This window comes from Prionailurus bengalensis, chromosome C1 (genome assembly GCF_016509475.1).
Source record: "Prionailurus bengalensis isolate Pbe53 chromosome C1, Fcat_Pben_1.1_paternal_pri, whole genome shotgun sequence".
Lineage (NCBI taxonomy): Eukaryota > Metazoa > Chordata > Mammalia > Carnivora > Felidae > Prionailurus > Prionailurus bengalensis.
This window is the reverse complement of record NC_057345.1, coordinates 222,253,675-222,281,177: the sequence shown is the minus strand read 5'-3', so window position 1 is coordinate 222,281,177 and position 27,503 is coordinate 222,253,675. Positions and strand designations below refer to the sequence as shown.

At 60.0% G+C, this 27,503-nt stretch overlaps 1 protein-coding gene across 1 annotated transcript; it reads right to left on the bottom strand.

Moving 5' to 3' along the window:
* Position 1: 1 nt before the first annotated feature.
* ANO7 (anoctamin 7) lies at positions 2-27,314 on the bottom strand. The gene is made up of 23 exons (XM_043578428.1): positions 27,083-27,314; positions 25,738-25,795; positions 25,005-25,007; positions 21,244-21,383; positions 19,229-19,336; positions 18,535-18,671; positions 17,734-17,791; positions 16,909-17,019; positions 15,847-16,012; positions 14,435-14,525; positions 13,197-13,293; positions 11,952-12,095; positions 11,744-11,881; positions 11,000-11,098; positions 10,806-10,908; positions 9,802-9,913; positions 9,507-9,561; positions 7,808-7,905; positions 6,606-6,751; positions 4,754-5,186; positions 1,379-1,469; positions 748-867; positions 2-616 (listed from the first exon to the last, which is right to left on the bottom strand). The coding sequence occupies exons 1-23, from the start codon at positions 27,185-27,187 to the stop codon at positions 500-502; spliced, it is 2,730 nt and encodes a 909-aa protein (XP_043434363.1). The 5' UTR covers positions 27,188-27,314; the 3' UTR covers positions 2-499.
* Positions 27,315-27,503: the final 189 nt, after the last annotated feature.

Genomic DNA, 27,503 nt, shown 5'->3' with positions numbered 1-27,503 from the left:
GTAGTGTGCTAGAACTCGTTTTATCACGCGGCATGTCGGTTCTCGGTCCTGTGGAACCAGGGGTGTCTTCAACGTGCTTTTGACTGGTAACTAGAGACCCATAGATAGTTCTAGTCTCCGGTGCGATTCTCCCGGTGGCACATGGGAGATAGAGCTGTGCCCCGCGTGCAGAGAGCTGGGGGCGGGGAGGGCCCTGAGCCCCAGCGTCGGGGCCAGCATCTCTGGTGCGGGGCCACCTGCCCTGGGGGCTGGGAGGGAGGTGGCAGGGAAGCTCCAGGTGCTGCTGCGGGCAGGGGGTTGGGGGGGGCGGCAGCCGGCACCTGAGGGTCTAGGGCTCATGAGCAGAGGCCCAGGGTCACCGAGGGCACCACAGCTCTGGGCCAAGAAGGGGCAGAAGGTGGGCTGTGGCCTCTGAGGGCAGTGAGCCTTTGACATCTCCGGGGCAGCAGAGTCCCTCACCTCCAGGTGGGACTGCTGGCTTGGGGTGACCCCCGTGACCTCAGGGAGAAGGGACTTGTGAGGCCTGGCCACCTCCTGGCAGTGTAGGCTGTGGGCCCAAACTCCTCTCTGAGCTCTGGGAGTAGTTGTCCTTTGCTCCGTTTGTTCCAGAGAGAGCCTGTCTCCAGGGAAGGGTACAGGAGGGGTGATTGGACTGGCTGCCCTGTCACAGGCCAGGGTAGAGTGCTCGGCCGGGCACCGTGCCGCCGGTGGATGAGGGAAGGTAAAGCGGGGGGCAGCAGGGCTCACCTCATTCTCAGCCAGCGCCTGCTTGGCGAGGTAGTACTCTCGCTTCACCTTGACCTCCACGGACTCAGGAATGTCGGGTACCAGGAGGTCGAGGATCCGGCCGATGGAGAACACCACATGCTGGGGGCAGGACATAGTACGAGCAGTGGGAGGGCGCCCACCCCTCGATAAGACAGACGCCTGCAGTGGCCTTAATGGGGCCAGGGCCGCACACCCGCTCCCCAGGTGTGAGCTGAGCTGGAGAGGAGCAGGTGCAGGAAAGGAAAGCCCTGGAGGCAGAAGCCACCGCTACGGAGACCTGCCCCAGGTCTCACGGCCTGTGGAGCCTCCCCGGACCCAGCAGTGCCCAGAGCAGTTCAGTATCCACACAACCTCGGCCAGGCAGGGGTTGACAAAGTTTTCAAGACGGGGAAACGACAGTGCACAGGAGAGTGGCCCCGTGACCGGGTAGTAGCTTGGTTGCACACCTCCCCACCCCTACCCCCACCGACGCGCACACACACACACGCACACACACACACACCCCCCACATGGTGGGATTAGGCAAAGCATCCTGCGGGAGGGGTGGGTGTCCTGCTAAGGCCAAGAGAGCCAGTCGGGGGAGCCAACGGGAACTAGGAACTTGGCTAACCTCAAACACTATGACGAAGGCCAGGCGGATGGCCAGAAGATTCCAGTATGTTGGAGAATACTGCCCATCATCTTCCCTGAAAGCCTGATACCTGCAGGAGACACGGAACTCAGTGTGGGGAGCTGGGGCTGAGGGTCAGCTGAGGAGCTGGCAGGGGCCCTCCTTAGCTTCTCTACTTTTTCCTTCCCTGATCGTGTAGTTCTGGGCCTGGCTTGCCTGAGAGTGCCTGGAGGAGGGAATATTCCTAAACGGTACTAAACAGTGCCTTCGGCTTTAATTCTTCGGGTTCCGGGGTTCCAAAGGGATGGATGGGTTGGATTGTCCCATTCCCTACAGCCTGCACCAGGCCCCAGAGTGGCAAATGCCCTGTCAATGTCATGGATGTGATAATATGATGAATCTGCTTCCGCCGGTGATGTCAACCTCGTCAACACTGTGAAAACCTGCGATTCGGAGATCAGTCAGCTGTGCCCAGACACCTGTCCGGCATGGCTCTCCCTGACTAGAATAAGCTGATGTTAAGTTTTGCTTGCTATTTCCAATTTGTCGTCTTGTCATCCTTTGACAACTTCCTGTATTTCCGGTTAGATTCGGCATTCCATTTTGACATAAACTGCCATGCTACCCTCCATGGAAAGCAGTATTAGGGCCAACTTTGTAGAAAAAGAAACAATTCTTGAACATTAAAAAAAGTTACTGAAGGAAAAATCCTCAATGCATGTAATAAACTATAAGTGGCCTAACTAGACACAACAGAAGAAAGACTGGGAACTTGGAGACGATTATATGAAGTCACCCTGAACGCAACACAGAGAGCCAAAAGATTGCAAAATGTATCGGTGCCCTTGGGACGTGAAGGGAGAACAGAGGTGCTCCAACACAGCAGTTCCAGAAGCGGAGAATGAATGCAAAGAAAAGTTAGAGCAGCTCTGTTTGAAAAATGAAATGGAGAGGTTTCCATGGGGCGCCTGGGTGGCTCAGTCGGTTAAATGTCTGATCAGCTCAGGTCATGGTTTCGCGGTTCATGAGTTCGAACCCCGCACTGGGCTCTGTGCTGACAGCTCGGAGCCTGGAGCCTGCTCCGGATCCTGTGTCTCCCTCTCTCTCTGTCCCTCCACTGCTCACACTTTTCTCTCTCTCAAAAATAAACATTAAAAGAAGAAAAAAAAAAAGAAACCGAAATGGAGAGGTTTCCAGAACTAAAGAAAGACATCACCTTTCAGATCAAAAGCACGTAACTGATTTCCAGTGAGAAACTTTTACGTAAACTCTACGATGGCAGAGACCTATTAGTAACACAAGTCAAGGAAGATGAGGGAAACCTTCTATGCTTACCAGAGCTTTCCACAAGAGAGTAATAGTCCCAAAGAGCTAAGGGAAGATAGCTCAATGGAGAACTGTATACCTGGTATTGGAAGGACAAAGAGAGATTTTCCGATATAAAAGGCAACATACAAAAGGGTTTGCCAACCACACACCATTCCTGAAAGCGCTAGTCAAGGATGTGCTTCTGCAAGAATGAAAGTGAATTCAGAGGGAAGGCAAAGCATAAGAAACCCCTGTAGCCACAGAAGCTACCAAAACGTACCATATAGACATGATTAACAAATGACTAGAAATGTTTTTATTTTTTAATACTAAAACTCTGTATAACAATAAGATGGAGTGGTGGGTGCTAAATAGGCGATAAAGCATGTGAATTCCTTTAGTCTGATAGGAAAGTTTATGTAGTTAAGAATGTACGCTAAAAATGTAAGGATAATCTCTCAAAGAATAAAAATATACACCATCAGTTCTAAATGAGCATAAAGAAAAAAAATTCTAGTCATCCACCAGAAAGCAAGAGAAGAAAAAGGAAAAAAAAAATGAATGGAAAAAGTAAGTATCCACTAAGAAGAGATCACAAATAAGAACTTCTGCAACTAAGAACCTCACGATAACATGAAGCAAGATGTGACAGAACCACATGAAGAAACTGATAACTCTACATTCCTGGAAAGATTTTCACTTCGCCTGTATCAGAATCTGATAACGCAGCGAGGTGGGGGGTGCAGAAAAAATCCAAACAAGAACGTTAAGAAGCCTTACCTCAGAGGTTTATAGACAGTCTTACTTTAAAACAGATAATACAAGATTCAAGTTCACTTGAACCAGCAAAAATCAAGTGAGCAGATCATAAAGGAAAACACATGTTAAGAGATTTGTATCATATGGACTCTTCAGGTTCTCTGATCACCAAGCAGTTAAACCAGAATGGTTTTTTCTAAGTAGAAGAAAAACCAAACAAACCAAACCTCCACACTGGAGAACTTTCCTAAATCATTCATAGATAAGTAGGGGGATAACAACTGCAGTTAAGAGATTCAGAAGTGAAGGGACAGGTATTATCAACGAAATGAGGCTTTTAAGGGGGAGGGTCAAGTAAACTTATAGACATAAATACGTTTATTAAAATGAAAGACAGAAAAGGGCGCTTGGGTGGCTTAGCTGGTTAAGCGGCCGACTTCAGCTCAGGTCATGATCTCACGGTTCGTGGGTTCGAGCCCCGCATCAGGCTCTGTGCTGACCGCTCAGAGCCTGGAGCCTGTTTCAGATTCTGTGTCTCCCCCTCTCTCTGCTCCTCCCCCGCTCATGCTCTGTCTCTCTCTCTCTCAAAAATAAATAAACATTAAAAAAATTTTTTTAATGAAAGACTGAAAGCAAATGAGCTATGATGTCAAGTTCAGAAGATTGACTCTTTAAGAGGAAAGAAAACTATCTGGAAAGAAAATGAGATAACTACCAAAACAGAGCTTAAGCAAATCATCGTAGAATACTATGAACAAGTTTGTGTCATTCTGTTTTTAAAAGCAGTTGGAATAGGGGCCCCTGGGTGGCTCACGGTTAAGTGCCAACCTCGCCTCGGGTCATGACCTTGCGGTTCATGAGTTCCAACCCGGCATCGGGCTCTGTGCTGACAGCTTAGAGCCTGGAGCCCCATTCGAATTCTGCATCTCCCTCCCCCGCTCGCGCTCTGCCTCTCTCTCTCTCAGAGATAATAAACATTTTAAAAAATAACAAAAATAAAATAAGTAGCTGGAATACAGTTTTCTGCAAATGAAATTGCCAAAACCGAGAAGAAACAGAGACGGGAACTAAACCTATGCCCATGAAGGGAATGGCAACGGAAGGAACAGGCGCCTCCCCAGGGGCCCAGTGTTGCCTACCAAGTCCGCGGCCTGGGTCGCCGCGTCCCCAGACGCCGGCCTGCGCTCTCACCTCCTCCCCACCCCTCCCTCCTCCCCCAGTCCCCGCCCCCGCCCCCGCCCCCCCGACGCTGGTCTGCGCCTCCGGGCCCCGCCCCCACCGGCTCCCCGGCCCCGCCCCCGGCCCCACCTGCAAGTGCGGTTGTGCGCGGAGGCGAAGGCGGGCGGCGCGCGCGCCAGCGTGAAGTTGACGAAGCCGCGCAGGTCGGGGGCGCGGGTCCACCGGTAGTAGGCGCGCGGCAGGAAGTCGGACGAGAAGGCCAGCAGGAAGGCCTGGGCGCGGGGCGGCTGGTCAGCGCGGGCCCGTCCGCGCGGCCCCGGCGCCCCCGCCCCGCCCCGCCCCGCCCGCGCGCTCACGTTGCTGACGACCGCCAGGTGCGCGATGCCAGCCAGGATGTGGGACCAGATGCCGATGTCCTGCGCGCGCTCGGCCACCGGGCGCCGGTGCTCGCAGACGAACTTGCGCGCGTCCAGGCGGATCTCCACCCAGTTGTTGAGCAGCGCGAAGAGCGGCGCGAGCGGACACGCGGCCACGAAGATGGTGACGAAGCCGAACTGCAGCACTGTGGGCGAGGGCCCCCGGCCCGCACTGTGTGAGCCCTGTCCGCCCGCTGAGGCCGGTGAGCAGAGCCACCCGCGCCTGCCACCAGTGGGTGCCCCTGCCCGCCCGCCAGCCCTTCGCAGGCCCTCCTCTCCGGAGGCTCTGGGGACACCTGCTGTTCCTGCTCGGCTCATCTGAGACTCGGCGGCAGAGCCCCCGCCCCCGGGAATTCTCCCCTGACGGCTCCCACAGCGCTGCAGGCGTTTCTGGCCGAGCTTGGGCCTCCCCTGGCTCTCTGTGGTCAGGGACTCTGGAACTCTCCAACCTGGGTGCTCAGACACCCTGGGGGCTCGTGCAGCGATGGAAACAGAAACATTTCCGATTTCAGAGCCGACTTCACCATTCACCCCTCTGGAGGGGGGAGCTTTAGGGAATGGCTTTTGTTGTTTTTAGGTTTTTTATTTTTCAGTAATCTCAACATCCAACCCGGGGCTCGAACTCACAAGATCAAGAGTCACCGGTCCACAGACTGAGCCAGCCGGGTGCAACCCCCACCCCCACCCATAGCTTCCTGAAAGGGGTTCCTGGGTCTCATGTGAAATCCTGAAGGAGAGCATTGGGTCCCATTTCCTGTTGTCCAGTGAAATAGGGACACATGAGGTCCATCGACCCCACTCACGTGCTATGAAAAGGCACGACTCTCCAAGAACTGTCCTGCTCCCTTTTATGCAAAGAACGACGTCACCACTGTCACTCGTTTTGCTTTGGCTTCCGGAGACCTCAATGTGTTGGGTTCAGATGCAGTGCTTTAGAGTAGGAGTGTGCCGTGATGGCTTCCCCTCCCTTGTCTCTGGGTAAGACCCTGGACGGGCAGGGGACCGCTGCCCATAGTAGACACAGCCCCTGCCCTCCGAAAGCGCTCCACCCCACGTGGGGAATGAGCCGCAGGCATGGGCACCACCTGGCTAGGGCACAGTTGAGGGTCCAGTGAAGAGTGTGGGCGTCGAGAAGCTCTCGAGAAAATCAACTCCTCGAGCCCACCACCTCCCGCCCCCAGGGCCGGGTCTCTTGTGCACCTCTCCTCACTCCCTCCACGTGCCCTGGCCCATGCTTCCCAGGGTTGGGGGAGATTGAGGAGCACCCCACCCACTGCCCCCCAGGCCCTCTTCTGAACCCCCGTGCCCAGGGCACCGTCCCTTCCCACCCTCGGCCATCCTTCTTCAAGATCTCCCCTCTCCAAACCCCACAGTCTCCCTTCCGGAACCTTTGCAGGCCCAGCTCCACCAGGGACCCTCTGTCCCCACGTCCACATCATCTTTCAAGGTAGATGTACCCAGAGGAACACAGGCTGGAGCCCCTCTCGGGGTATGGCTGCCCCTCCCCCCCCCAAGTCCCCGGTGCCGGCCGAGGCCGTGGCCGTGGCCGCTAACATGGCTCCTACCCATTTCGAGGTACTCGTCGAACAGACCCTCACAGGGCAGAAGCTCGTAGTCGGCCTCCCAAGGTGCCTGGCCAACCGCCTCAGAAGCCCCCGCCTTCCTCTTCTTGGAGCGCAGCCGGAACTTCTGCCACCAGCCCTGTAGCTTCCTAGAGGAGGAGACATCCAGGAAAATGGCCCTTGTTCTCCCAGGCCTGGCCACGCTTGCTCTGTGGGTGAGGGGCAGCAGGGGGAGGAGGGCCTGGGCCATAGGGAGGGCAGGGGTGAAGATCTTGTGGAACTCACTGGCTGAGAGCATCTACATCTCCCCCCCCACCCCGCCGACCGCCCCCACCCCCCACCCCACAGCGCCCTGGGGAACTGCAGAGAGGTTCCGAGCGCTAAGTCAAGGTCGGGAGGGGGCAAAGGACACCGCGGTGCCAGTGGGGGCAAACGTGTGCGTCGCTCTATCATATTCGGGGAGGGGGGGGCGGGTGTGTCTGTTGCTTTGCCACACTGTCAGGTGTCCAGCTCCTGTCCCCGCCAGGCACCGAGGTACACGCTGCCCTTGTAATCTCACATTCAGCTTCAGGGCACCAACTGCCCAGAGAAGCAAGGCCACACCCAGGGGTGTGGGGGGTGTGGATTGGTCACGGTCCCACAGCTAAGGGGAGTCAGCTAGTGGGGGAAGATCAGGTGTGCAGGGGCCGACGGGAGGGTGTCCAGGTCGGCTCCAGCCTGGGAGGGGCACCCCGCTGCCTTGAGGAGGGCCACGGTGGTGCCAGTGGGGTGGCACCGGGGAGATGGAACCCCAGTCGTCCCTGGTCAGGGCACCTGAAGCCTGGGGCCTCTCGCTGCTCCCTCTGGTGCTGGCCTCGAGGCTGGGGATGCTCAAGAATGCCCCGGCCCAGCTAGAGTGGGCTGCACACCTGATGGGCCAGCACGGGTGGGGCAGGGCCGGGGAACCCAGGCCTCCCCGCCACCCCAGAGCCGGCCCAGGGCCAGAGGCCTTCGTGAGCCTGCCCGGCAACCACACACCACACGGGGCGGGTGGCTGGGGCACACCCTCCCCCTCCCTTGCAGATGAGGCATCGAGGTCCGGCGGGCCTGGACCCGCCTTCTCCACCTCTTCTTCCGGGCTGGGGCTGGGCCAGGGGCTGCTCTCCCAGACGTTCCCAAATCCCACGGCCCCTGGCTGCTGCCCAGGGCAGGGTGGGGTGGCTCACGGGACGAGAATCTCCTGCGCGTTGTTGATGATCTGCTTGCCCACCATGATGACCAGGAGCTCCTGTGCCAGCTCGATGAGGCAGCCTCCGGCCGCACACTACAGCAGCAAGGCTTCAGGTTAGCTCTGGGAGGGACCGGCCTCATCTCCGCCACCCTTCTCTGTGCCTCGAAGGCGTCCCCTCCCACGCCGTCCCCTCCCTTTCAGACATGCCACAGCACACCCAGGACTGCAGAGACTGTCCCTCCCTCTCCTCGACCTCATGCAACCACCCCCCAGTCTCCCCCAGATCCAGCTGGCAGACTGTGCATAGAGGTGATGGGGGTGCTGCCCTGTAGCACCCCAGCTTTCCTTTGGGGACCCACACAAAGGTGGGTTATGTGGGGCTGACCCTAACCTGTGCCTCCAGGGAGGACTCAAGATGTAGGCCCCACGAATCGGTGACCCGAGTCAAGTGAGAGTTGGGCCGGGGCTCCTACGGGGGCTCCTGAGGCGGCACAGGGGTAGTGAGCTCGAGGGTGTCAGGCCAACTGCAGGGTCTCCCCCACCAGGTAAGGAGAACCTGCCTGAGTGCACACCAGTGATGGGGAAAGCAGCTCGGCACTGGTTAGACACCTGGATCCAGCCATACCTGAGCCCACGGGGCCCTGAATGTGTTCGGTACCAGAGCCAGTGGCACTCCCTGTTTTGCTTAAGCCAGTTTGAGTTGGGAACTTTTCCCACTGACAACTGAATGCTGCTTCACTGATAGGGCGTGTCGTGCACAGTCGTGCCCCCAGGTCGGGGTCCCCGCTGCCTGTCCCTAGGAAGCTCCTCCCATCTCATGGAAAATGGAGGGTGTCCCTCAGAGGCGGCAACTTTGCAGTCAGCTCTTGGGTTGGGTCACAGCCCAAACCTGGGGGAAGGAAGGAGACCCTCTTTTTCTCAGAAAGGAGAAGCGGGTCTTTTAGGTGATGAGCTCCGCAGGAGCTATCAGACCCCCACCCGTGTCCCCTGCCCCAGCTCGGAAGCTACCTGTGGACCGTCCCAGGCACGCCCCTCATGCTGCCCTAACCTCTGGGCTCGGGCGTGCTTGGCCTTGCCCTGGTGAGGAACCGGATGCACGAGGACCATTTGGAGATTTCCTCCAATGTCCCAGAAGGTCCAGGACAGAGTCGCACCCGGGGGCTCATAGCAGTGACCCCTCCCTCAAATGCAGGCACGCTCCCTTCTCCTGCCCCGCCCCCACCCCTCACATGCCGGCTGGGGTAACGCCCACAACAATTGCTTGCACCTGAGTTTTTATCTTGGGGTCTGCTTGGGGGACCCCACACTATAGCGATGCTTCATCCTGCACCAAACCCACTTCCACGTCCACCAGGTTCACGCCTGGCTCTCGCAGCAGCCTGTGCTAATGGGGTTGGGGCTGGCCGCGGCGAGAAGCCAGGGCCGCCCTGGCCACGGGCACCGAGCCCCTGAGGGTGTCCAGCCCCTGCACCCCCGCTCCCCCACGGTGGTTCGGGTCCTTCACCAGGGCTGGAACCCGGCTCAGGTGTGCACCGAGCCACACGGGAACAGGAGGCACGAGCAGGACCTGTGACTAGGCGTGCAAGCGGTGCGGGGTCGTGCGGGGCAGGAAGGTCCGAGGCCCTGGAGACTCAGGAGGCGCGCCCCAGGGTCTCCGCCTCCGTTGGCGGGTGCTGGCCTCCCCACACACTCACCTCCTCGTTGCGGACCCCGAATAAGGTGTGATAGTTGCCCGGGTGTCCCACAAACCTGGAGGAGAATTGGGGCCCGGAGGCCATGAGTGAGGAGGGGCTGCTGCCCCCTCGCCCGCCTGACAGGAGGAACACCAGGTGGGCCCGAAGCCGAGTCTGCTCAGAGGCCCGAGGCCAGGACTGGCCCCGGTCCCACCCTCGGCTCCTGTGCCAACAGCCCCCTTCCCTGGGCGTCTGGACAGCGTCCCAGTGCCCGCCGGGGGGAACAGGAGGGTAGAGTGGAGGGAGCGGTGCTGACCTGCCCTTGAAGAAGGCGACGTAGATGGGGGAGGAGTAGAAGTTGACAAACTGGAAGATGAACACCTTGAGGGTGAAGGCGTCCTCGAACTTGGTCTGCGTGCGGTGCATTTCTGCGGCACAGTGGGGGGAGGCCTCGCTCAGTCCCCCACGTGAGGCCAGCCAGGGAGGGAGGAGAAGGTCGCATTGCCGGATGTTTTAAGGAAACTCACTCGAGAATGGGGTGGAGTATGGCACTCCTAAATTTCTATTTTCAAAGTCACTTAAAAACATTGCATTGGTAGAGGAGGAGCTGGGGGAAGGGAAGGGAGGTGGCACCGACGCTGAGTTACCACGGTGCGCACAGGTGGGCACAAGGGGTTGGAGCGACAGAAGAGAGCCTGGGGGCTGGGCGGAGGAGGTGTCCGGGGCTGGGGACACACAATGTTAATCGAGGGGGACACCCGTGGCTGGAAGAGGGGGACGCACGAAGCCTGCTGTTGCAGAAACACTCGGGGCAACAGAGCCCGTCCCTGCTGTCCCCACACCTGGAGCCTCTCCTTGGACACCTGCCCACTGCTGTCCCCACACCACCGTCCCCAGGTGAGTCCTCTGTCCCTCTCTTAGACCAGGCTGGTAACAGGTAAGCAGTTTGTGTGGAACGGACAGACTGGTTCATCAGCGTTTGTCCTGAGGAGATGGGGGTCAGGGAAAGGAGGAGAGAGGCTGGCAGAGGGGACGGAGAGACGGGCAGGAAGGGCAGAGCAGAGGGAAGGGGCTCAGGAAAGTGGAGGGGGCTGGGTATGTCCCGGGCCCCGGAGGGGTAGCTCGGCTGTGAGGGTCTCCCGTTCTCCGCCCACGGAGGCCCCACTCAGTGCTATGTGTGAGGCCCCTGGGCAGGGTCCCACATGCCCCGTCGGTGCCTCGCTCAGACAGAAGGGCCCATAGGTAGGACAGAAAGTCGAGTTCTGGCCGGCAGGGCCGGGCGGGTCCCAGGGTCAGCGCCCGGCGTCCTTGGCCACTCACCCCATCTCGTCAGGATGTGGGCCAGGGCCACGTAGATCTTGGAGAGGACGAGGATGAAGACCAGGTTCACCACCGACCCCGTGAAGCTGGCGATGCGCGAGGCCTGAGGGGAGCTGGCGGGTCAGAGTGGAGCGCGGGAGGGGCGGTCCAGAGCCTTCCACCCCACCGAGCGGGAGCGGGCGGTGGAGGCTCACCCAGGCTGCGAGGAGGGTGTTGTTGGACCTGGATACGAGGATGGCCATGATGGCCCGGTACAGGATGATGGACACAAGGCACACGACCACCACGGCCACCTGTGGGGCAAGGCAAGTGCGTGAGCCCCCGTGCGGCGGCCTGGCACTGCAGGGCCCTCTAGAGCTGGCTGTGGTCCCCGCCCGTCCCAGTTGGGGGGCAGAGGGGGAGGGTGCGGAGGAAGGTCATTCAGAATGGAGGGTGGGCACCACGTGGATGGCCAGAGGCCGCCGTGCGTCGCTCTGGGCCCTCGATGCTACGGAGCCGTCCCTCCTACCCCCACCCTGCGCCCTCAGCAACCGAACGTTGGGGATTGCTAATGTCTTGGAAGGGGAGGGAGAGGGAGGTGGTCCTGTCTGGAAGCCCCTCTGGCTGGAGAGCAGGGGTGGGTGGGCCCCCCGTGCTGGATGCTCCCCCCACGCTTGAAGGCTGCCCCAGGCCCGCGTCCACGGGAAACCTTCCCAGAGCCCCCACCTGGCACACACCGCCTCCTACAGCCTGGACCCCCGAGCGTGGCCCCGGGCGTGGTCCCCTGTCTGGAGCCCGGGCACACAAAGGCCTTCTGGGGCCTTCTGGGAGCCGTGAGAGTCTCGTGGGTCCCAGAGGAAGCCTCGGGCTCCCAGCCTCAAGGGGAGGAGGAGTGACGAAAGGTGCCCCACAGGGCTCACGACGGGGAGGGGAGGGCAGGGTGGCAGGGGCTCCCTCACCATCATCACGACCACCGTGGAGCCGGCCAGCACGCGGCGTACGCGGCTCCTCTCCGGGAAGTAGGGCTCGTCCTCCCCGGTGACGGGGTTCGGGGCCGTCGTGGGGGCCGAGGCGGCGAACTGGGGCCGTGGCCTCTCCTGGAAGGGAGCCCGCGTTCAGCAGCGGCCCGCGCGCGTGGGGAGGCGCGGCCCGGTCCCGGGCACCCACCTCGATGTCCTCGTAGTCCGAGCAGCCCCAGCGGTAGGCCAGCGTGGCGCTCTGGCGCTTCCAGTACTCCAGCAGCAGCACGGCCCACAGCGCCATGAACACGCTGAAGAACACGGTGCCGCCGTGGTCGAAGAGCCGGCCGGCCTGCGGGCGCGGGCGGGCGCGGCTGTGACTCGCGTGGGACCCGTGGGCCCTGCGTCCCGCCGAGTGCTCCCTTTTGGAAGGCAACACCTCTCCCGTGCCTGCCCGTCGCCCTGCTTGTCTCCGCGCGCAGGCCCACGGACGGGGAGGGCGTCGCCCCGGGGTGGCCCCTGATCGCCGCGATTCGGGGAACGGGACGCGGGACGTCCCACTCCGCCTCAACGCTGCCACGGGCTGAGACTCTGGGGGACGTTGGGTTGGGGCGAGCGTATTTGGCACACGGGATGGATGTGAAGTTTTGGGGGCCAGAGGGCGGATGGTGATAGGTTGAACTGTGACGTCCCCCTGGAACCACGGATCGTAACCTCATTTGGAATGAGGGCCTTCGCACATATAGTTAAGGTAAGGACCTCTGGGTGGGAGCACCCGGGACAGTGACAGCTTTAGAAAAGAAGGGGAAATAGGAAAGACGGGGACAGAGGTTGGGGGACGCAAGCCAACCAACACCGAAGACTCCTGCAGCCCCACACACTAGGAGAGGGCCGTGGAGCAGACGCCCCAGAAGAAACCAAACCCTGCGGCCGCTGGTCTCGGACTTGGGGCCCCCAGAGCTGTGAGAAAACAGTTCTGGTGTTTTAAGCCCCTCAGCATGATCACCTGTGCCAGCAGCCCTAGGAAGCTGATTCCGACGGGGTCCCGGGGGTGTACCAAAAGTGTGTCTGGTCTGCGGGTCCATCCTGGGCACCAGGGCGCCCGGTCCAATGTGGGCGGCGTGCAGGCAAGGCCACAGGGCCGCCGTCCCCGTGGAAAAGCCCACGTGCCCAGGCGGTACGCGGTGCTGACGTGTGGGCGGACAGGGTCCGGGACCCAAGGAGCCTCCCTCCTCCCGCCTCCCACTCGGGCTGTCTGTGCCCCAAAAGTTTCAGGGTTTGTCTGCCTTGGGGAGTCTTCCAGGCGACCTTGGCTACTTATGCACAACAACACAACGCAGCTAAAGCTGGCACGGCTCCAGCTGGAGCGTTGCCACAGTGGGCCTGCCTTCAACGGTACCAGAGCTGGTGTTACCGACAGGCGGGACCCTCCCCTCCCCCGTCACCCTCGTACCTGGACCAGGGTGCAGGCACTGGAGAGCAGCCAGAAGGGGCAGTCCAGGCAGAGCGGGCACATCTCAAAGTGATCGGTGCTGCTACACAACTCCTGCCTTCCGGGCACAAGGACAGGCTGCAGGAGCCCTAGGGGAGCAGGCTCACGCCAGCCCCACCCCTTGCCCTCTGCCTCCCCCCAGCTGCCTTTGCCAGGCCTCAGCGTTTCTTTAAAAAGCAGCTTTAAGGGGCGCCTGGGTGGTTCAGTCGGATAAGCGTCCCACTTTGGCTCAGGTCACGATCTCACGGTTCGTGGGTCTGAGCCCCGTGTTGAGCTCTGTGCTGTCAGCACGGAGCCCCCTTTGGATCCTCGGTTCCCCTCTCTGTGCCCCTACCCCATCCCCCCTCAAAAGTAAACATTAAAAAATAATAAAAAATTGCTTTAAGATATATGCAATGCAAATTTAAAAAAAAATTTTTTTTTCAACGTTTATTTATTTTTGGGACAGAGAGAGACAGAGTGTGAACGGGGGAGGGGCAGAGCGAGAGGGAGACACAGAATCGGAAACAGGCTCCAGGCTCTGAGCCATCAGCCCAGAGCCCGACGCGGGGCTCGAACTCACGGACCGCGAGATCGTGACCTGGCTCAAGTTGGACGCTTAACCGACTGCACCACCCAGGCGCCCCTATGCAATGCAAATTTTTAAAAATATGTTTAACGTTTATTTTTGAGACAGAGTAAGCAGGGGAGGGGCAAAGAGCGAGGGAGACACAGAAACCGAAGCAGGCTCCAGGCTCCGAGCTGTCAGCACAGAGCCTGACGCGGGGTTTGAACCCATGAACTGCGAGATCATGACCTGAGCCAAAGCTGGATGCTTAACCAACTGAGCCATCCAGGTGCTCCTATGCAATGATAATTTTTGTGATAACTTTTTGAAATTTTAGCTCCATAATGAAGTAAAACCTAAGGCCATTTATTGATAAGAAAAGCTTATACTATTATAAGAAGCGAGGGTAAGTACCAATAAAATTAATCCAGGAGCACACCCGTGCACCTGTGTCGGTCTGGGAGCACACCCGTGCACCTGTCAGCCTTCTAGCCAGGTCCACGGTGTCCTCTACGACAGGAGGGCATGGTTATGCTCAGTGCTCACCTCCATCCCCAGCTCTGCACAGGGCCTGGCACCTGTGGGTCTCTGGACCACACGCCCGCCTCAGGAGACACAGGGCAAGGCTCGGGGGCTGGGAGATGACACTTACGTGGGTATGTCTGAGAACACCAGGAAACAGCCCGCCAGGAACACCAGAGTGCCCACTGCCGCTGCCGGCAGGAGCCAGCCTGTGTAGAACCCTGCGGGGCAACACTGGAGTTGGCCCTCCGGGACTGGGCGGAGGGACCCTGGGAGTCCGCCATCGGTGCCCCGAGTGGGCCCGTGTACCCAGCGCAGAGCGAAGCAGTGGGTGGGGTCTGCACAGCCACACTTGTCCCTGGGGAACCCACACTCCGCCAGCAGAGTCAGACCTTCTGCCGGCAGCTCTGAGCAGAGTCCCCCGCTCCTGGCCTCGGCACTTGACTCCCCCAGAGCCCCAGCCCAGTGTGGCGACACCTTCTGGACACCCCTTTCCCGAGTCCAATCGGTCTCCAAGCACCATGCCTGGGATGGGCGTCCCCATCGTGGGAAGCACACCGCTCACTGCGCTCCACCCTGGGAGACCGATGGCGGTCCGTTCTGGATGCCTCCCTCTGCCTCAGCCCACCCACCGTGGCCAGATTCCTGTTACCCCCAATCCCTCAAGCGGTCACCCCACTGTCTCCCATGGGTCTGCCTCCAGCCCCATCCTGCACGGGCAGAGGGACTTCCGTAGAAGGCCGGCCTGTCTGGAACCCAGATGAAGACCCTGTCTTCATGCCGTCTGCGGCCCTCCAACCTGGCTTTGCTGTCCCATGGCCCCCGCTCCCCCCGGCCCCCTTGGGGTCCTCGCACACATGCTATGCCTTGGGCTGCATGCCTGGGCCTGGCGCGCCCTTCCACCCTCCCAGCCCTCTCTGGGGCCACAGAGGCTGTGGGTGGCCTCTCCTTCTGTGTCACCCATGGCTGGTGCCTTCCATGAGAGCAGAGTCCCTGCGTGCTGCACAGCATCCCCAGCGTGGCTTGAGGCCTGAACAGACGCATGCACGCACGACTGAAGGGCTGCCCATGCCTGGGGCTGGAGGGCATGGGTACTGTGTTTAGGGATGAGAAAGGACTTCAGAAGTTTTGGGGCACAGAACAGTGGGGAGAGGGCCATGCTCATGGGGGTGAGCCTGTGAGGGGGCAGAGGACCCCAGGCTGCCCAGGGGAGAAGGTCGTCCCAGAGGTGCCAGTCTGCCTGCAGGTGTTAAGAGGGTGGCTGGCCCTGGACCCCAGGCAGGGGTGACCTCAGCTGGTCGGGAGTTCCTGGAGCGGCCCAGGGCCTCGGGGGCCGCATCTGGTGGGCTGGGGACACTGGGGGCTGAGTCAGGAGGGCCCTACCTGCGGAGGGGTGTTCCTGGTCCCTTGCTGGGGCGTCAGGGCCCAGAAGAGCCACAGGAATATTACCGGGGCTGGTGGTCGCTGGGCAGGTAAGGCTGGGGGTCGGGAAGGGTGTCCCCAGGAGGCGCCAGCGTGGCTCTCCCGGGGGGCAGGACTCACCAAGCCAGGCGAAGTAGAAGGCCACCTTCTCCCCGAAGTATCTGCGCACGTGGTCCAGAGGCTGGTATTTGTTCCACTGGCTCCAGCGAGCCCAGTACCGGAACAGAACCTGCCTTTGCGTGAGGCCCAGGGCCTGAGGGCCCTCTGGGGGCGTCCTGAACGGGCCCTGTGGACAAGAAGCTGTCGGGTGGGGAGACCCAGGCCGGCCGACCGGGCACTGTCGTAGGTGTGGGGCTCAGGAGGGCTGCCTGAGGAAGGACAGAGGGGTGGGGGGGGGCCAGGGGGCCAAGAAGGCCTCTGAGGAAGGGCTGTCTGCGTTGAGCCCCTCAGCCAGGGCGCCTGGGGCCTGGGGCCAGGGCAGGGAAGGGTCTGGAAGACACCAGGAGGCATGTCTGGGTAGGGGCTCCTGCCACCCAGAGACGTGCAGCCCACAGCAACCACGGGGCAAGTGGGGCCGGCTGTGCCTGTGGAAAGGCAGTGCCTCCCAGAGCCAGGCGGCACTCGCCATCCCGCCCGTTGCCTTATGTACCCCTAGGCAGCGTCTGGGGAGGAGGGACAGTCCCCACGGTCACACAGCTGTGGGTACCGGCCCGCCCTAGCCCTGCAGGCCCCACCCTCTTTGTGCAGCTCTGAGGACTCGCGGTGGGTACTGCGCAGGGGGCCGGGCGGACAACAGCTTCCAGACCTACATGGTGGACATTTTGCCAGGACCCTGGTCAGGCCAACAGGTGCCACTCCCTGGTACCGCCCTAGTTTACCTGGCTTCGAGAGGGGCACAGAAGACCTCCCCGTCTTCCCCGAGACCGAAGCTGTCCAGGGAGGGAGGGCTACTGGGCCTGTCACATGGCAAGGAGGGTGGCATCCGGCCACCACAGCCTCAGACAGGCCCTCGTGTGGCCCTGTCGCGTGGCAAGCGTGGCCCGGGCCGCCCGTCTGACCACAGCTGCCTAGCCCCACATGCCCGGAGGTGGACGGCAGGACCCGGCGGTCCTCCTCAACCAGGAACCCACCCTAATGCCCAGGCCAGGGCCCCACCCCACCCCATCAAGCCCCTGGTCTCACATCATGCAGGGGGAAGGCCGCGCTAAAGACACCCTCCGCCAGCAGCTGGTCGATCCCGCACAGGCCTTTCTTCTCGTGGCCATATGGGGTCTTGGCCAGGATCGCAAACAGCTAGGGGTGGTGGGAACAGTGTCGGTTACCTGTCACGTGCCAGCAGGGCAGGACCATCCCGGCCCGCTGATCCCCGGCTGAGCCCTCTGCCGACAAGCAGTGACGAGACTTTGTGGGTCCAGCTCTTCCGCACGTGGCTAGCTCACACACACCACCGTCCCCGACGCCCCACTTTACTTTGGCCACAGTCACTGGAATCACAGGAGTCCAGTCTGGATCTGAACCCAGGCCCCAACTCAGGGTCACAGCCTCCACCCGGGTGCCTGTGTCAGGGGTGGGCACCGCCCCTGGCCCCCGGGCAGCCCACATGGCCTCCTGCTCTTTGGTGGTCAGCGGGGGACTCGCGGGGCAGGCCTGTCCTGGCGTCTTCCCCACCACAGGCCACCGGAACAGGTCTCCTGGAGGGCATCTGTCGGGGGTGCTGTGGCTGTGCCGGTGCTCTGGCCCTCGGCCCCTCCTCACCAGCCAGCAGGACCCACACCACCACCACCCCTCCCCCGGGCCTGGTGCCTCTGGCCGTCTGCCCCGCAAGCCACAGTTGTGGCGTCCATTCAGGGTCCTGGGGGCCCCGAGGGGTGCCGAGCGGGGCCCCCGCTGTGCCGTGAGGTCGGGGGTAGCCCCGGTCACGGGACAGTCTTCCTGCGTCCACGGCTCGGCTCCCCTCTGTTCCCGGCTCGGGGCCGGGAGGTCTGAGGCCCACAGCCACACACTCACAATCTGGTGCCGCTCGGTGCTGGTAAAGAAGTTTTCTTGGTTGTCACTCCCGAGGAACCTGAGGGCGCGGGAAAAGGGCAGAACTCGAGAACCTGCGCACATGCAGGAGAGCACACACGGGCACATGACACGGGACGCACACGAGTACACATGGTGCACACGGGCGCACACGCACAGCCTCATCCCGCAGCTGGGAAGACGACCCCTAACCTGGGAGCACAATCAACTCCTGCTTTGCCTTTTCCAGTCTGGGGGCAGGAGGTCACAGCCGGGTCCCCGACAGCACGGAAGCACCCCCCGACAGCCCGTGTGGGAGCACCAGGCTCACCAAGGAGCCCCGTAGCCTTCCACGCTCCCCCTGAGACTCTAAGCAGGGGGTCAATGGCCTCGTGGGTGGTGCCTGGTGGTGGCCTGTGCGGATGGACGATCGGCCAGGGGCCCTCCCTGGGCCCCCGGAATCCTGGGAAGCCCCAGAACTGCTGGCTTCCCCCTGAAAGGAGGTGAGCTCGGCACGGGCAGGAAGACCACCTGCGAAGCTTCCGTGCTGGTCACCGACAGGGGTCCCCACCGCCCCTGGACACTCCCCTCTTCCGTGGCTGGGGTGGTCGTGCGGCTGGGCTGTCCCATGCATTCGGACAGCGCCTCCCGAGCCAAGACAGCGCCTCCTGTCTCTGCCTCAGAAGCAAGGAGCCTGAGCCCTGAAGACCGTGCAGAGCAGGGACCCGCCCACCCACCACAGACCAATAGCTGAGAGGGAAACGGACCTAAGCGCCCAGCGGGTTTGGGGGACGTTTGTCTCACCTTGACAGCTTGCTCACTTTGAACGGGCAGGAGTAATACTCAGGGGGCACGTCGGGCACGTCCTCCAGCAGGATGTTGGGGAGCCCCAGCCACGCCAGCAGGCCCGCCGACCAGTTGGAGGCCTGGTTGGGCAGCTCCTGGAGGGCATGGTTGCACTCCTGAGCGGATTCGGACGCAGAGGCGGGCACCACGTGTGGGGTGGGGGTTTAGAAAGTGGGCAGAGGGAGCCTGCCCGCCCTCCCCTGGCTCTGGAGCCTGCGGGGATTGACCGGGCCAGCCCCCGGCGCTCTCTGGGCCTTGGGCCATGGTGGGCAGCGGGAGCAGCCCCCAGGCATATCATCCGGAGGTCACCTGGAAAGTGCTGCCCCTCGCCCCGTGTCCCCCAGGCTGGGGCTGGCCCCCAGTGGGTGGTTTCTGGTGGGGGGGGGCTCTGGGGTCTGGGCCTGGAGGAGTCCAGGTACCAGTTCAGAGCCTTGGCTCCTATGCACACTCCCTACCCCCCGAGCCCGGTACCTCGACCCTCTCTGCCCACCAAGGCTTCTTGGGCCACAGTGATGGGGGTGGGAGGGACCCTCGCGGACACCGAGCAGGAGCCTCCAGGGGTGTTGGTATTGGCCGTGGTATGAGGGCGCAATCATGAGTGACCTTCACTTGTGGAGGACCCCCTCCCCCCGCCCCGGGCACACCCGGGCACCTGCAGGGGCAGCTTCAGACGCAGGTCCTCGGCGTAGTAGCAGAGCACGGCCCAGGGGGCCCTGAGGAGGACGTACTGCACTGCTCCGTTCTCACCCTGGACAGCACGCTGCGGAGACCAAGGGCTCCATGAGAGCCTGAGGGGCGTGTGCACCTATGCATGTGTGTGCACGCTTGGAGTGCGTGCACGTGTGTCCACTTACACTCCTGGGAAAGACAGATGCTCCTGTAGCCATGGTAACAAGTAACCAGCACCGGTTTTTTAGTCTGTTCCATAAATGACAACTTGCCTGTTGAATGTGCCTCCGAAAGCTGACCGGGCAGTGACCGCCCCCATTCAGCAACCAGCCCAGCGGCCACGGAGGGACGGCACCCAGCCTGCACCAGCCACGCCCCCTGGGACTGGCAGGACCAAACACACCCTTCCCCAAAGCCTGCCTCGTCCAGAGACTGTGGCTGACCCGCCCCACTCTCCTGACGTCAGCAGGCAATAGAGTCAGCTTTTGGTTTGCAGAGACTGAACGATGGTCTTGTCCTTTGACGGGCCGCTGGGCCTCTATGTTATGCACGCACATGTGTGCACACGTGTTTAGTGCGTGCGCGTGACTGTCATATGCATACGCACATGTGGAGACACGTCGCAGGCCCTCTTGGGCCTCTGAGAGGGGACTTGGGGCACCCCGGTCCAGTGCACACGGTCTGGGGCCTGGTTTCCAGAACCTTGCCTAGTTCAGGTGCTCTCAGCCCGCCCTGCATCACAGCCTTTAGGGTTCCCTGAATGCCAATGGCCAGCCCCCGCCCAGGGCCCACTGGAGCAGACACGCCCGGGGCGGGATGGGCTCGGCGGTGCTTCGGGCGACCGGCTGGCTGTGCTGTGCGCCGGGAGCTGCCACCTAGACTGAAGACTCGGGGCACGTCAGTCACCGTGGTGGGGCAGCCGCCCACTGCTGTCCCCTGTGGCTGTCCTCCTGTGATCCCCACTATGACTGTCCTCCGGTGACCTCCACTAGAAGGTAAGACCACCCATTCTGGGTGAAGGTTTTGCCATCTCATGTGGCCACACCCATGAGCCAAAGCTTTCTCCAAGATGGGGGGGGGGGGGGACACCTTTCATCCCCACTCACCAGACTGTCAGGTGGATCCAAACTCAAAGGGGAGCGGGTGTTGTGTTTGTCCCCCCACCATCCCGCTGTGGGTATGTTTGCCAACAGCTACAGCCCTCTGGAGGGGTCTCAGGGGTGGGGAAGGTCAGCAAATCCGACACGTCCTCCCACAGGAACAGAGAGGTAAGTGGGGGCACATTCACGCGGGGGTTCTCTGGGCAAGGGCAGCAGCCCCACAGCGAGTACATGGGTGTAGCTCACAAGCATGGTGTCAGGAGGGGTTACACCAAGCCCGAGTCCGTTCCATCAAGTTCAAACAAAACCAAGCCGTACTGTTTGCAACATAAAGTTGGAGCTGACATGATGAGCAACACACGAAAATGTGATTAATGTAAAATTCAGGGCTGCTTTGCTCTGGGCGGGGAGAGGGCACCTGATGGCCGAGTCCGTTCCTGGGGACGGCAGAGGGAGGAGGACACACGTGCAGCGAGCCCAGCCAGGGTTCGGGGACTAGACGACGAGAGGGTGCCCTGCCACTGCTGGAGGACGTCTAAGTGGGGTCACCGGCACAGAGGACACAGTGAGGGAGGGGCTGCTTTAAGCTGCTCAGTTCTAGAAACACACAGTCATCATCACAAGTGTGACACCGGGACGGTTCAGTGGAGGTGGGTCAGACCGGTGGGTCTGATGGGCTCTGGCTCCCACGAGCGAGCGTGGGGCGGGACCGGGGCAGGTGCTGGGCCGGCCTGTGCTAGGGGTCCCATAGGCACAGGGGGCTCGCACAGGGGCCGGGCTCCCAGCAGGAACTGGGCTCTTGCTTCGTCCCAGGGCTCTGGACCCCACGCCCTCGGGCTTTGTCGGGAAGGTGGTGGATCACTGAACGGATGCAGTGCCCAGAACGGACCCCAAGTACCTGGTCCACGTGTAGCCCAGCGGCGCGGAGGTTATCCAGAAAGGTCTCCCTCCAGGCACCGCGCGTGTCTGTCTCGTCCCGGCCGGCGCCACCCTGCTGCCGACCCAGCCTCAGGTCTTCCTCCCAAACGAGGACGAAGTCTGCCAGAAACCACAGGGACGGAGGCAGGGCTGGCATTCCGGCCAGGACACCCAGGCTCCAAGTGGGAAGTGGGACCCGAGCTCTCAGACACTCGCCCTGCTCCTGGGTGTCTCCCTCTGGGCCCTCGCTCTGGTCCCGCCCAGAGCTGGGAGCACTGGGGGCGCCGGCTGGTGGGACGGGCTGGAGACGGGCTGGGGTCTGCCCCTGAGATCCCTGTGTGGCTCCCACTCCCGCAGGGAAGTCCCAAACCCCCACAGGGGGCTTTAAGGACTTCCCGTGTAAGCCATCACAGAATTCCCTCCCGGCCACAGAGACTGTAAAGGCTGGACACGATGTGGGAAGCCCCTGCTTTTCTGGCACCAGACAGCCGCGGGTGCAGGGCTAAGGCCTCTGAGATCTGAGAGTAGGGGAGCACAGGGGTGAGCCCAGACTCACTTGGGGGTTCTCCCTAAGAGCTGTTTCAAAACTGCGGGGTGGGGCAACAGAGCCCAAGAGGCATTGCTGAGCGATGAGGGAGGTCAGAATTGGGGGCTGCGGAGGGGGGCCTGGGGCCCGAGGGGTGTCACGTGGAGAGGACAGAGAGGACAGAGCCCTGTGGCTCCGGAGCTGCTGGTGCACAGAGACCCCAGAGGAGGCACGGCGCTGGGGCTCCAGCGGCAGAATGGGGGCAGCGGGTGGGGGCCCTGGCTTTCCAGGTGACACTCCGGGTCCTACCCCAGGAGCCAGGACTCCACCACAGGAGTCAAGGGGCGCAGCGGAGGGGGGCAGAGTTGATAAAATCAGCAGAAAACAGACCCGGAGATGAGCCACATGGTGGAACTCGCAGAACAGGGCCGAGAGGAGGAACAGTGATGGAGGTAAAGCCGAGAAAGGAGTCCAGGATGGGCAATGGTCGGAGAGTGGAATTACTTCAAGGGAGACTCCGGATCTGTGAAAAGGAATCAAGTAGACGTTCGAGGACAGCATGCCGCAGCACCTGACACAACGGAAGACGGCTCTGGCAGACTGAAGGGCAGACCGGTCCTTCAGCAAGGACAGAAAACATCCCAACTGAACTCAGAGTAAAAAGGGCGGAAAGAATGGAACACGGTAGCTGAAGGGGGGGGTCCCGGTCAAAAGGCCCAACGCGCTGCAAGCCGAGGACCAGGAGAGGGTAGGAGAGCAGCAGTCTTCGAAGAAGGACGGTCAAGAATTTCCAGATCTGATGAAAGAGCTGACTCCAAAGCGATTCCCAAACAGGATAAAGCAGCTGCGCTTAGGAAAATCAAGATACGGCGTACCTCTGCTGCAAACGAAGGATAAAGATGAATCTTACAAGCAGCAAGAGTAAAGAGAACACACTGTTTTTCAGGGGGGCAAGAGTGATACATACACTCGATCTCTCGACAGGAACAAAGAGACAATGGGATGGCATCTTTGACCTGCTGAGGGACAGATGCCACACGCCAGAATTCCTGATCCAGCGGAAATGTCCTTCAGAAACGAAGGCTCATGAAAACGTTCTGCAGCAGCACAAATCAGAGACTTAGTTCCAGCACACCTGCTCTAAATTACTGAAGGAAATCCTCCCGTCTGCACAAGATCATCTTGGACGGAAGTGCTGATGGGCAGGGAGGGAACCCAAGTGGAAACACACAGGAAAATACGAGAACGCAACTGTCTCTATGTAGAGACGACACAATCTTGTATACAGGAAATCCAAAGTCCCAAACTAGTAGAACTAATAACAGGTTTGGCAAAGTTCCAGGATGCAAGATCAACATATGGAAATCAACTGGGTTTCGATACACTAGCAATAAACCAGCTAAGAATGAAATGAGGAAAACCACTTCCGTCTAGAACGGCACCAAACACAAAATACTTACAAACACATGTAACAAAAGATGTGCGAGATTTAGACATTGAAAGCCACCAAATATTGTTGAAACAGATTAAAGAGCAAATAAATGCAAAGACATTCCACGTGCATGAATCAGAAGATTAATATTATCATGATGGCAGCACTCCCAAAGTTAATCTACAGAGTCAACACAATCCTTATCAAAATCCTAGCTGGCTTATTATTATTGGGTTTTTTTTTCTTGCAGAAATTGACAAGATTAAAATTTATTTGGAAATAAGAGGAGACCCCGAATGAACAAAACGATGTTGAAAAAGAAGAACAAAGCTGTCGGGCTCACACTTTTTGACTTCAAAACTGTCTATGAAGCTAGAATAACCAAGACAGTGTGGTACCAGTATACGGACAGACGTATAGATGAATGGGTATATTTGAGATTCTGAAAAACCCACATATTTATGGTCAATCCATTTTTCACAAAGGGGACATTACAATTCAATAGGAAAAAAAGTGTTTTCCGCAAATGGTGCTGGGACAAGTGGATACCTAGATTGAAAAGAATGATTTTGGTCCCTTACCACACACCATATACAAAGTGCAGTTATGATAACCAGAGAAAGATGGTGGACCTAAGTATAAGAACCAAAATGATAGAGCCCTGATGAGGAAACAGTGGTACATCTTCATGACCTGGTTTAGGTGACGATGTCTTAGACATGACACCAAAAGCATAGCGATAAGAGAGAATACTAATAAACTGGACTTCATCAAAATTAAAAACACATATGCTTCAGGAGCATCACCAGGAAAGTGAAAAATACCCCACAGAATGGGAGAAAATATTAGAAATCATATATCTGGCAAGGGAGAACTTTTCTAACTCAACATTAAAAAGACAAATAGCCCAATTTAAAAATGGGCAATGGTTTTGAATAGACATTTTTCTAAAGAAGGTGTGTAAACGGCCAATAAGGCCATGAAGTGATGCTCAATAGCATCAGCCCTTAGGGACTTTCCAGTCAAAACAACGAGATAGATGCCATTTCACCCTCACTAGGGCAGTCGGTACACAGATAGACAACAGGCGGGTTAGGATGGATGTCGCACAACTGCTGTGCTTTGTAAGGCGGTAGTTACTCTGGAAAATAGTTTGGTGGTTTCCCAAAAATGTTCAACTTTGAAGCGCCTGGCTGGCTCAGTCGGTTGAGTGTCCGACTTCAGCTCAGGTCATGATCTCGCAGTTCGTGGGTTCGAGCCCCACGTCGGGCTCTGTGCTGACAGCTCAGAGCCCAGAGCCTACTTCCGATTCTGCGTCCCCCTCTCTCTCTGCCCCTTCCCCTGCTTGTGCATGTGCTCTCTCTCTCTCTCTCTCTCTCTCTCTCTCTCAAATATATAAACACTAAAAAAAAGTTTAATGTTGAGTTACTATCTGACTTTGTGATTCTGCTCAAGTGTACATGGCCAAGAAAATCAAGCACATCCACGTGAAACCTTGTGCAGAATGGCCACTGTTGCTGTGGTCCTCACAAAAGCCACTAAGGGAGAACAAGCAAAACACCCGCCATCAATTCTTTCGGGGATACACATAGAAGTCGGATTGCTGGATTATATGGTATTTCTTTTTTTCTTTCAATTTTTATTAAAGTTTATCTATTTCTTTTGAGAGAGAGAGAGAGAAGAGAGAGAATGAGCGGGGGAGGGGCAGAGCAAGAGGGAGGGAGAGAATCCCAAGCAGGCTCCACACCGTCAGCACAGAGCCCGACGCGGGGCTCGATCCCACCAGCTGTGAGATCACGACCTGAGCTGAAACCAAGAGTCAGTTGCTCAACCCACCGAGGCCCCCAGGCGCATGGTATCTCTTGGTTTAATTTTTAGGAACCACCACACCGTTTCCCACGGCGGCTGTACATTCACCTTCCCTCCAGCTGTGCACTGGGTTCCAATCTCCTCACATCCTTGCCGATGCTGGTTATTTTCTGTTTTATTTTATTATTTTTAATAATAGCTGTCCTGGTGGGTGTCTACTTTCTGGGCCGCAGGGAGAGCGAGGTGGCAGCAGGGAGCCCAGGCAGGGGGTGGTCGGCACTCTGGGCCCAGGGCAGGTGGTACCGTGGGGGTGGGGGGTGAGGATAAGTGGAGCTTAATGGACTTTGAGGTTAGAAAAGGTGTGGGCTACAGGAGACAGTCTGCGTTTGTCTTGAGGCCAGAGCAGGAGAGAGGCGGGCCGCCCCCCCACCCCCGGCCCTCCAGAGCCTCTCAGCCCGCCCCCCTTCAGGGAGGACTCCCTCCACTTCCCTACCATCTCCCTGGCTGTGCTCTGCTCACCACGAGGCCCTCCCCGCACCCCCGGCACGGCGGCTGGCACCGAGTCGGTTCAGGAGACCGTGCCGGGCGAGGGAGGGGCGGCCTGGTTGCTGAGGACGGTGACCTGCCACCACCCGTGGGCATCCCGTCTGCGTCCCCACCCCCAGGACCAACGCGGGCACAGCTGGCAGACACTGGGAGGGGCTCACCTACTCGGGGCTTGGAGGGGCTCCCCACCCTGCCGGCGGCCTCCCGGTGTCCACTCGGCTGGAAGGAAAGGAAGAGAGATGGCAGCATCTGACAACTGCTCTGCACTTCGCCCCCCCCCCCCCCGCACCCTCCTCCTCTGGGACACAGGAGGACGAGCGAGAATGCAGCCACCGAGTGTGGGCAGAGGGGCTCACAGGCGCTGGCATGTCCAGCCGGGGAGGCCAGCCCCACATCCCCTCCAGCCTCCCGCAGACCACACGGGCCTCCAAGCACCTGGCTGGGCTGTGGGCAACGGTCAGGCTTGTAGGTGACCTGGGCACGACCCAGGGGTGCCCGTGACCGAGGGCCTCCGGGGGCTGGAAGTGCTCTGTGCATCGCCCAGAGGCAGTCATGGCACCCAGAGAGTGGAATCAGCTTGGGTTTCTCGAAGTTGCCGGGGACCAGAGCCCTTGGTAAGAGGCATCTACTCTCACTAGCCCCAGGAGACCCCGTCCTCTACCCTAATCATCGACCTTGACTGACCGCAAGCTTAACCTTAGCCTGGGATCCAGCAGAACGTAACCTTCGCTGACGCTGAACCCTGCGCTAACAGTAATGCTGACCCGACCTGAACTCTAAAGCGCGTCTGCCCTCGGCCGCTGTGGCTCCTCCAGGGTCACTTCTGAGTTCTGACCATCCTCACGTGCAGACGTGCTGCCACACGCACCCACAAGCCACTCCCTCCCCCCGCCCCCCACCCCGGCCCCCCCCCCCCCCCCGCCAGAGCGAGCACTGATAACCTTCGATGTGCCCAGTCTACATTTTTAGGTGACAAAACAGCGTGGACACAGCTGCCGTCCTCGACCCTGCCGTGGGGCAAGGGCTGTCGGGAGCGTGCCTGCTTCCAGGCTGCTCCCCAACGCTGCGTGTACATCCGAGCGGACGGGGCGCACTCCACGGCATTTTCAGTAGCGTCTCTGGTTTACCTGCGGATGCCTGATGCTTCCCTCTCGCTGTCCTTCCCGCTGCTGAGTCCCGGCCCAGTCCAGCCCGAGCCCAGCCTGCACCCAGCCCGTCCCCCGGGTCGTCTGCACATCCCCGAGGACCGGTGACCTGGGCGGTGACCTGACCGCGAGCACTGGGGCAGCTCGAGGGCGCAGGAGGTCCGGGCGTCGAGGCGGGCTGTGGGTGCCGCGTCTGCCCACAGGCTCGGGGCTCCGGCTGCAGCCACTGTCTTCAGGGTCCTTGAGTCCAACCAGGGGCTGGGGGCTCAGGCCCAGGCAGGGAGACACCTCCTAAATCTACAGCGGACCGCGGGCCTGGGTCCCAGGGAGGGGACGCAGGACGCTGCCTCTCGAGGTTTACCTCTGAGATGGGGGCTGTGCTCCCGTAAGTGTGGCCCTTCTCGGCCTCGGGGGCCACGTCGATCAGGACGGTACTGTCCTCCTCCGGGGACTGTCTCCGCAGCATCCCACTCCTGCACCTCACAGCACCGGGGTGGGGACGGGGGAGAGCGGGCACATGAGGCTCGGCCCCATACCACTGCGCAGCCCACGTGAACCCACTTCACAGGCAAGGGCACAGGCTGGGGCAGGAGCCAGGGCCGGCGCCAGGCTGCACTGTCCCTCCTGAGAGCACAGCCAGGTTCCCCAGGGGCCGACCAGGGAGGAGGAGGGAGGGGGCAGGGGCCTGGCCCAGCAGCTGTCCATCTGTGCACCTGTCCAGCGTGTGCCTCCCTCCCTCCCAGCAATGCCCGGGGTGGTGGGGGCAGGAGGAGGCCCAGTGG

Excerpts from the sequence above, each read along its gene's own strand:
- ANO7 (XM_043578428.1), bottom strand. The coding sequence starts at position 27,187 with ATGCTGCGGAGACAGTCCCCGGAGGAGGACAGTACCGTCCTGATCGAC. Across the intron at positions 18,672-19,228 it reads GTCTGAAGCTGCCCCTGCAG|GAGCTGCCCAACCAGGCCTC; the intron begins GTGCCCGGGTGT and ends CATGCCCTCCAG. Across the intron at positions 12,096-13,196 it reads GTGCCTGCACCCTGGTCCAG|GCCGGCCGGCTCTTCGACCA; the intron begins GTACGAGGGTGA and ends CCGCGCCCGCAG.